Source organism: Stylophora pistillata, unplaced genomic scaffold (genome assembly GCF_964205215.1).
Source record: "Stylophora pistillata unplaced genomic scaffold, jaStyPist1.2 SCAFFOLD_63, whole genome shotgun sequence".
In the NCBI taxonomy this organism is placed as follows: domain Eukaryota; kingdom Metazoa; phylum Cnidaria; class Anthozoa; order Scleractinia; family Pocilloporidae; genus Stylophora; species Stylophora pistillata.
Window position 1 is genome coordinate 459,523 of NW_028290915.1, and position 9,993 is coordinate 469,515.

At 39.2% G+C, this 9,993-nt stretch overlaps 2 protein-coding genes and 1 long non-coding RNA gene across 3 annotated transcripts; 2 read left to right on the forward strand and 1 right to left on the reverse strand.

Moving 5' to 3' along the window:
• The first annotated feature begins 1,671 nt into the window (after window positions 1-1,671).
• Window positions 1,672-5,899, forward strand: LOC148715641 (uncharacterized). Its single transcript, XM_088746698.1, has 4 exons — window positions 1,672-1,839; window positions 2,262-3,276; window positions 3,767-3,970; window positions 4,407-5,899. The coding sequence occupies exons 1-4, from the start codon at window positions 1,672-1,674 to the stop codon at window positions 5,897-5,899; spliced, it is 2,880 nt and encodes a 959-aa protein (XP_088602824.1).
• Window positions 5,900-6,490: 591 nt separating this feature from the next.
• On the forward strand, window positions 6,491-9,250 carry LOC111345089 (putative serine/threonine-protein kinase DDB_G0281745). Its single transcript, XM_088746697.1, has 2 exons — window positions 6,491-6,863; window positions 7,581-9,250. Exons 1-2 carry the CDS (start codon window positions 6,555-6,557, stop codon window positions 8,403-8,405), a joined length of 1,134 nt encoding a protein of 377 aa, XP_088602823.1. The 5' UTR covers window positions 6,491-6,554; the 3' UTR covers window positions 8,406-9,250.
• Window positions 7,681-9,792, reverse strand: LOC148715642 (uncharacterized). The gene is made up of 2 exons (XR_015995918.1): window positions 9,256-9,792; window positions 7,681-8,932 (listed from the first exon to the last, which is right to left on the reverse strand). It is a non-coding gene; the product is annotated as an uncharacterized LOC148715642 (long non-coding RNA).
• Window positions 9,793-9,993: the final 201 nt, after the last annotated feature.

Below are 9,993 nucleotides of genomic sequence, written 5' to 3' on the forward strand. Positions count from 1 at the left end.
TATTTTCACGCGAGGATTCCCCTGGCATAGTTGCCATGGTTTAAATCAACCAATTACTTTTGAGAAATGCGTTTACAAGGCCAGGGTACGAAGCCAAAACATGGCGAACTAAGTTTTAAGGTCGAAAGAAAAGCTTATTTCAAATCCCATAAGATTTGCTATCTTGGGCTTTCGGAAGACAAAAACTCGGAGGAAATGGAGCAAGAATCCTTGCTTAACCTACGTGTTTTTTTCCCTTTAATTTGAAATGGTCTGAAATGGTGAATTACGAGTAGGGCTACAACGACCTGTGGTAAAGGAGAGAAGTCAATAAAAAATAAGGGCTTTTCGTTCTCTTCTCTTAAACCTGCGGGTAAAAAACGCGGTTTTTGTTAAAATAAATTAGTAACTTTATCTCTAATGGTTTTGAATTCGGTAATACTTTATTGGTTTAGGCGCAATTTTCGAAAGTAAAGAGCGCGCGCTCATCCCGTAGCAAGATAAATTGTTCGCTACAAGTAAGAAAGGAAGAAGATTTGGCAAGCAAACGATGTCTCTCATATTTAATTGTGGATTTTCAAGAGTTGCCGTTAAAGAAAGTTTCCATAAACCGGGAAGGACGACGAAGGAGGCTGATCCCGTTCAGCGATGGAGAAACTACCAAGAAACGCTAGGTGAATCAGCACAGTCAATTTTCGCCGTTGACAAGTCCACATATCTGAGAAAGGCAAGAATTATTTATGATTCATTTCGAAAAATGAACTCTCGGAGCCGAACTGAATACCTCAAGTACTTTTCGCTTGCAAACTGGAACGGTTTACCCGATTCTCAGAAGTCAGAACACACTATGTCGCACTGTCATGCCTGCCAAGTACATCACTTCGCCATCCAGTCCCTCTTTCCGAACACTGTCAGGTTCACGCCGCAAAAGCTAGTTCAAGAAGCCCTTGTAGAAAATAGGAACGTAGCAAACAAAAAAGTAAAGCCCACCCAAAAAGCAATAAAAACGGCCGCAAAACACATTTACTTAAAAATAAATGGGCACTTTCAGAAAACGTTTAACGTTAGCTTTGCTGAAGCTCAAACTAAAGTATCCGAGCTCGAGTTACAGCAAAAGAAAAGCAAAATACAAAAGAAACGCGAACGTCGACAGCGAGCACGTCAAGAGAAGCAGAAAGTGCAAGAGGAATGGTCCAAACGTGACGCAGATACAATGCTGAGCACGAGGCAGTCTTACAGTCAGCGGGAAAAACAAAGGACCACTCTGTACTTTGAGACAATGGAGGAAGCAGCTGTAAGGGTTGGAAAACGGAAGAGACAGGAAGATCTTGGAGTTAGCAAGAAAAAACGCCATTCTCCACCGCCACATCAGGTCGACTTCGACAAAGAAAACCTCCTGAAAGAAGTAACAAATATGAAAGAAGGAGACAAGGTGAGGTTACTTGCATTTAACACAAACAGTGAAGTTCCTTACATCTACCATAAATACAATAATACAATGTAGATACACATACAAGTACATGGAAATTGTAGGGGGCCCTGGAAAAAATATGGAAGTCTAGTAACAATGCACTGATTCTTTAAAATAAAACAGCCTTAAGATTGCTTATTAGCATACCATAAATTTTTTCCTAGATCAATTATTCGCATCTTGCAAGAAGATATGGTCTGGCAGATCTAAGGCTAGGAAATATGGTGGTAAAAGAGTACCTTGAAAACCAAGGAGTAGACCTAAAGCGTTTCCAGCAGCTGCGAAGAGGTGATCAGTCCCTTCCAAGGCGGAGACTGAACAGGATGGTTGGAGGAGACATCACTGTTCCTGTGCCCAGAACAAACAAAGAAATTAAACACACACTGAAGGTAAATCTTGTCTGACTGAAGTTTAACTTTAAAATCCTTGAGAAAATTATTCAATGCAGCCAGAGAGTCTTTTTTTTGTGACTATCAATGATGGTGACCTCTTAGTATTGTAATAATTAATAAATTTTTGTTGGTACTAATGCAGCTATTAAGTACAAAAATATTATGTACTTCTGTCAGTAGTTCACGTGCAGACAATTAAAACAAGTACAATGCTTTCCACAAGTTTACATGCAGTGTATGTGGCCATAAATGTACTCTCCCACCCTCTACATCAAACAAAAAAAGATGTAAACTACCACCAGATTGTTATGCGCCTATTAAGTTATTATGAAGGAAGCAAATTGTAATTAAAATGCTTTTTAAAAAAAATTTAAATACAGGACAGGCACATAGAGTCATTTCACTGTATTTCTCACTAGGACAAACTGGATGCAGGAGAATATACCATTGGTGAGCTGGTTGTTCCTAGGATGTATAAAAAGCTTGTTCTGAAGAGTGATGGCACCCTTCAACAAGTGGAATTTACAGTTTCTGCCAGAAAGATCCCTCTCTCTGAAATCAGAAAGAGAGAGCTTCAGAGATGCGAACAACTTGGCATTGTGCGTGCCTATTCTGATGCTCACTATGAAGACATGTCAGATGAGAAAGTTATAGAATGTCTGATGGAGATTGGTGAATGTGACAAGCATGTCCGGGAGGATTTAACAGCAAGCCAAAGAAAAGAACTGCTCATCAAGTTCCAGAGAACCAGGCATCTCATGATCTGGGGAGACAATTCAACCATTCTGAACCATGGTCACATATTGTACCTTATTCAGTGCCTTTATGATCCTGCCTTCTTCTACACCCCTGAAGAGATGAAGGCCAGAGGGTATGGAGATGTTGATGTAGCAGCAATTGTTGAAAGGCCTCATCTCTATATTCTTGGGAGATGTGGATCAAAAGAGGTTGAGCAGCTTGCATATGTTGAGACCAGACAAGAATGCCTTGATTACCTTCCTTACCAAGTAGAAACCAGTGATGGAGTTAAAGTGAATGATGTAATGCGGTTCTTCCATGGAGATGGCCCAGAGCAGCAGTTTGAGAGTGGAGAGCAGAGGGGAGGAAATGCTGGTTGTAGTGGATGTAGTGGAGATTCACGAAGGTATCGTGACCTTACATACAGTTTTAGACGCCCCCAATTGTCTCTAGCAGATCGGCAAAACATAGTGCTGGCAGGGCCCGCAGGGAAAGCAAAAAGAAATGGTGGAATCAGACCATTCAAAGATATGTCAGTTGCTGAACTGCGGAGGGAATGTAGAGCACGTGGATTGTGTGATGAAGGCTACAAGAAGGATCTGCAGATCATCCTAAAAGAGCATCTTGGTGGTATACAGAGAGTACCAGCAATGTTTACCATGGATCAAGGAAGAAGCATAAAGGATCTTCATTTAGGTATGTAATTAACTCAAATATTTACAGTACTAGCATAACACAAAGTTATTATAAAGTTATCTTTTACCATAAAGGAGAATTACTCTCCTTACTGTATGTTAAATTCATGGACTAGTGGCTCTATGGCTGGTTAATACAAAATAACAATTTGTACTTTTATGTGCATTTGATCATTAAGGAGAAATCTAATTTTTTGCAAAGCATCATGTGCATGTTGTATCATTTTCTACTCATAGGGACAATAACAACTTTTATTATTAAATTGAGCTTACTGACAAGTATCAAACAATATTGATTGTAAAAGCAAAATTAATTGGTCTGATTCTCCTAACATGGACCAGGACATACTGTACATGTAAAAGCAACACCTCACAATAGCAGTTTAAAAACACTCATATTTCACCCAAGCATATAACCAAATTTATATGTATTTATAAAATCCAGTTAAATTAATTTTCTTTGGTTTTATTTATTTCCTTTCACTATACAGGGATGTATGAGGTCCTTCCCACTGAACCATTACATGATGTGAAGGAAAACATCTCAAACATCATCACTGAAATTTCTGCCCACCTTTCAGATGATGTGAAAAAGTTGTGTGAGGAGACACTGAGCTTAGTTTCTGGAACAAAAGACCAACTGCGTGGTTCAGATTATCGTGAGATCTGTATCGTGCTTGCAAAACAGTTGAGAGGTGAACATTGTTCTACTTTTGAAGTTATATAGACTGAGGTCCTAATTAACTTTATACTTAAAATATTCAATTTGTCCTGACAATAATACTTTTGTTATTATCCCACCTCCCAACACACACCCCTGGTAGGTCAGACCAGTTTGCACTAAAATTGGCAGAAGAATCAGGAAAATGTTATTATAAGTCTCTAAAAATTTCGCATTTTTCACATTACATTGACATCTTATAGATAGTTACTTTTCAAAAGTAACCAGCTGTTGTGCTGTGTGCTTAATTACTGCTGTTCTGCTAAGTTATTTTTATCATCAAGTTGAACAGTTAACAACTGTTAATACATGTTGTCTCCCCACTTACAGAAAGTTGTTCTTTAGTTCTATCAAAATTATTTTTAATCAAGTGTTTTTATAGCTATATTTTATTATTTTCCCCTTCATAGGTTTTGTCGATGAGAAGGTACAGCTCTTGTTGGACACCATGACAGAAATCATGCAAATTCTGTATGCTAAGGTACAAGAGAGATGCCAAAAAAATGTATTAAGGCTTCACAATCAAACCTTTCTTCATGCTATTGCATGTGAGGAGGTTATTGGAAAGCCTATAATACTTAGGGAGAAAAAATTCTATGGCCGTTACCTGCACTCACTGGTGTGCCATGCACCCATCCAACATCGCATCATCTGCTCCAGGTCAACCAACACTGAACAACAAGAGCGCCATTTCAACACTTTTGCCAGTATATCCCTGGCAACATCAAGCAGACGACCTGGAGAGATCATCACCCCTGGCCTGATCAGGATGCAAGCAGAAATGAAACAAGGTGAAATCAACCGACGAAGTGCCATTCAAGAGCAGGAGTCACGACTGGGGAAACTATCCAAGTGCTTGCCAAAACCAGAAAATAGTATCATCCCCCACAGAATCATCCTTAAATACCAGAGCGCCTATCAAGCACACCTGGAGCGCATTTCTGACTTCCTATTGTGTGGAGAAGGAGTTTGGTGGAGGCATGTTGCTAAAGGTGTTGAATTCTTTGATGTCACTTCCCCCTGTGAAACTCGAAGAGAAGTGCACACCCTTCCACCTTTACACCACTTTCGCTCCCACACACTGAAGTCAGAGAGTAAATACCTTCAAGAAAACTGGAAGAAGTGTGTATCATCAGCTCATATTCAAATACCTCACCATGCTATCAGAGTATTTGATGAAAGGGGTGAGCTTGACCACATCATTCACACTGGCTTCCTGCAGGATGATGAAGATGAAGACGAAAGTGAAACAGAGAGTGACAGAAATGAAGAATTGAATGGAGTTGGAAGTGAAGATTATGCAGAAGAGAGCAGGCTAATGGATCATGACAGTGAAGATGATGAAGATGAAACTGACAAAAGAGAAGAAAGAGTGATTGCTCTTGTTCAAGTGGGAGAGGACCTTTTGGGCCAGGGTGACCAGAGAAATGGGTTGGAACTAGAGAAAGATCAAGAAGAGACAGGGGTGATTACAGTGCAACCTGAAGAGTTACCAATTACTGGTGAAACCCATGAGACCAGACACACTTTCAATGAACCCAATTTATCTACATCCTCCTTATACTCGACTATAGCCAAAAATGTGGCTAAAGTTATTGGTGAGACAGAGGATGTAAAGAAACTTGACAGTGCTAGAAACAATCTTCGAAAAAACTTAAACAGTAAGACTCTGCAGGAAAAATATGAATCTCAACTAGCTTATGTGCAGTCGCAAGTCCTTGCAAAGCACTCAGAAGTAACAAAAAAATTTAAAGAATGGGAAAAATTATTCACAACCGGAAATGATTGTTTAGAGCCAACTCTGGATGATATTGAGAAAGATGAGAAAGGATGCAACCTGTACAAGACCCTACGATTGTGTAGACAATTGTTAAAGCACTGGAAGATCACTATACACTTATAACCGTATTTATGTCTCCCTTACCTTACATAAGCACATGTGAGTGTCATCAAACCCAACACAAAATCCCGCAGTCAGAAAAATTATCTGACGGAATAGTTATCAGCATGCTGTCAACAATGAGTAATAAAAATACCCTAGGATTACTTTTTCAGTAAAAATTACGTGTACAATTATGTATGGCTGGTTTAGGTACAGCATAATCATTAATAAGGAGTGGAGAGGGGAGTTTAACAATAAGAGATAAGCAGAAAAAGAAATTGAAAACAAGTCCAAGCCACAAGAGGGTTTCTATCCCAATCAAACAAAATATAAATAAGACGCGAGCACTTACCTCTCGATGAAAGTTGTCCTCCTCAATTGATTCTGTTTCCTTTCCGTTTCTTTTCTCTTTTTTTTTTATTGTTTGTTTTGTTTTCTGTCATCTCTGAACTCTAACTTCGGAAACATTATTGCAAAGCGAAAATTAGTTTGCTTACCTTTCTGTCACTATGGTAACCCCTGAAGAGTTTCCTTAGAGGATGCGTAATTAGCGGCTACCGCTGACGATAAAGCGAGATTTAACTCGTGACATGATATGACAAGCTCAAATCAATGCTTTCCCGCCTTCCCGCCAATTTTTAAGTGCATTTTCTGTGCAAACAAATCAACAACGAATATGGAGGATGTTGCGAATACTAGCAAATTAATTCCCTTTCGATGGCGTCAAAATATCATTGCTGAGCGGCGACGAATGAGAAACGACAGAAAGAAGCGTAAGCGGCTTCAGAGAAAAAAAGTTAAAGAGGATGAAGCAAGGAAGGCAGTTTCCGAACGCATACGTAAGGAAACCATGCAGAAAGATCGATTCCTATACCTTGCAAGGAAATATTACTTGAAGTGGCAACAAATAAACAAGGCCCATAAAAAACTTCAAGAAAAAGCTGGTACCCTATCACCGGTTTCTAGATTTGGAACCAACCCTAGGGTGAGTAGTGCTTCTGAAAACGTACATACACTCAAAAAGTCAGACTGATGTTGTATGTTGGGTTCTAGGAGGGGAGGGGGGTGTGCATTTTGAAATGAGTATGGTGCTTCAAGGAGAAAAGTCAGTGTTGAGTATAAGCTATAGTCTGTCGGATTAAGCGAAAATACAATCACCATTTTGATCAAATTATCTGATAACAACAACCACATAATGCACATTTCTCTCCAGCTCAATGTTGGCAAACTGAAAAAATGTAGTCATAGCATCCCTGAAGTGTTTTATTTCAACAATGAACAGGGGTACAGAGGGGAAGAAGTGAAAAAAATAAACAATTGTATTCACACCACATCTGTAACCCCTATGCCCATCTAAAACAATAGAAATGCTTCCCTATACCATTTTATTTCTCATGTGTCAAGCAAGTTCTTATTATAGCTAGTAATTTGCAGATGAACTGTCTGCCCAGATAAAAAACACGATAACCAAACTTTGCCAAAGGATCAAAGGATGTCATGAATCACCATTTCACCAGAAGAATAAATGTATCTTTCAAAATAACAAAATGGCTGCAGAATTTGAATAGTACCTAATTTTTGAGATTTGAAAAATTCAAAAGGCACCCAAATGTCTAAAGTGGTGTAGGTAGGGTAAAAATTTACATTTCTTTTTTTAAAATGTCACTTAAAAACTTAAATTAACTGCAATTCATATTTGCAGCTTTTTTCCCCACAAGGTATTATATCTGGCAGACATATACCAGAAATTTCTCCATACCAGTTAAGGGCTCCACAAGACAATGGCAATAAAGACATCACAGTTCACCTTGGTCATGGTGTATTTGGTAGTTGTCAAAAAAAGTATTACAAGGGAATTCCAGTAGCTGTGAAGGAGTACAATAACCTATCTTCTACTAAGGATATTCAACGTGAAGCAGATGTAATGGCAAGATGTTCCCATCCATCTCTTCCTCACATCTTTGGAGTCAATGTAACACAAAAACCTTACTTTCTGGTTTCCTATTTCTATGGTATTAACAACCAGACTTGTACTTTGTACAGTGCATTATACCATCCCACCATACCCTTCACAAAATATTGTGCTGGAAAGATTATGTTTGAACTGTGCCAAGCTCTACAGCACCTTCACATGAAACAACTTCTCCATCGAGATATCAAAAGTGATAATATTCTCCTGACAATTCTGCACACAGGATTTCATCCCATGCTCATTGATTTTGGCAAGTCCATTAAAGTATCTGAAGCTACTTCCAAAAGGAAGAGTCTAAGTGCACATGAACAGGATGGCTACCGTAAAAAGTACAGACACATTGCTCCTGAAATTATTCTTGGCCAGCCACCATCATTTGCTTCCGATTTATTTTCATTTGGTGTAGTCATGTCTGATATCAGTGCCAACATTCCTTGTGAAAATTGCTTTCTTGAAGGAAAAAGGAAATGCTTAGAAGAAGATCCCAAATTAAGATGTTCGATTGCGTACCTTCTCAATCAGCTTGAAAGAAATGTATCCCTTTGCAAAAAGTGAAAGCAGTTCCCAGGTGATAATTATGTATAGTATGGCCAAATTCAATGCTCCATTCATAAGCTATAAAATAGTAATTATGACAGCAGAGACCAGACAGTCGAAATGTTGCAAAGTGCACCTGACAGGCAGTTTCAGTTTGTTATTGTATTCACGCTACTGGGTTTTCAAAGTGCATTCATTTTTCGGAAACTCACTGCAAAGATGTAGTCATCTTTTGGTAGCCAGTGAAAACAATAACATCTACACAAGGCCTTTCACAATAATATGAGGAATGCCTACATGTACAATGTACAATGATCACTTTCCTACAACTACTCAAAGGGTTCACATTTAAAACAAAAATGTACATCATGAATTAAGAATTAAGATAAAAACTGACTAGCAGCTGTTGGACCTTTGTCCAATGGCACTCTTGTGTTGTGTTAGACCCATAAGCCACTCTTTTTGTAACACTTCAAGGGTTATGTGCATGAAGGAGCTCTTATCCATAGAAAAAATCCACTGCCAAAGGATCATCTTCTTGCTATCTAAATAATATCAGTCAAAATGTCCAACCAAATTTAAATTAGTTCAACACAGCAGTGGCACACTGAGATGAGCCTAAAGTAGGTTAATTTACAATCAAAGCCAATAATTTCAACTTTGACCATTCAAGAGAAATTAATAGTTGTTTATATTCTTGCTGAGCACAGTTATTGGTCGTTATTGTCAAAGTGGCCACAAATACTGCATACACATAGCTTACAGGTCCCGCAGCTAATAAGAGAGGAAAAACGTCCTGGGTGAAAATGTCGTGCACATTCTATTAGTGAATGAAACTATTAATTATAGTGAACAGCAATACACTTACGTTCAATGAATTGATTGTTGAGCTCTGAGGTGAACAACAAACGCAAAAACCAAATCGGCAGTGCAAACAGAAATTGAACATCCAGAACGTGGCTGCGTAGGGTATGCGTATCGCTCAAGACTTAAAGAGGCTTTAAAACGTTTACGTGAATGCGTCCCGCACATATATGCAGTTCGCCATGCCACTTACTTTGCGTGTGAAAGATCGAAACGGCCATTCAATGCTACATTATTGATCTTTGTAAGAACAATTTAGGTTTCCGGTCTCGTACACAGAAAGGCCAAAAACTAGCAGCTGTATAAAATACTAAAAATCTTTAACTTGTCTTGACGGAATGGCCCGTATTTAACATAAAAAATCTTGAGAATCCGACGTCCAAACACCTAACACGACAAACGTGGAGTGCTACACGCGACACGTAAGAGAAAGAAGTCATATGACACCACTTTTAACCCCAGTTGCCACGCTACGGGTTAAGAGGTTTCGGGTGTCAGAAGGTCTCAAAAGCGTTTTAGAACCAGGCCTTAATCTACTTGAGAAGATGGGATACGTGAGCAGGGAGGATGACACTCACTGAGCTTGTAGTCCAGCGGGATGGGTATTACGGCGCACAAAGCGCGCGTCTCAAACAATAGGCACGGCCGCGTGGCATGCCTGCAAAATCCGAGAAAACGCGCGCTGGTGGCATGTTGAGAGCCCTGGCAAAGATGGGATACGTGGGAAGGGAGGCTAAAACTC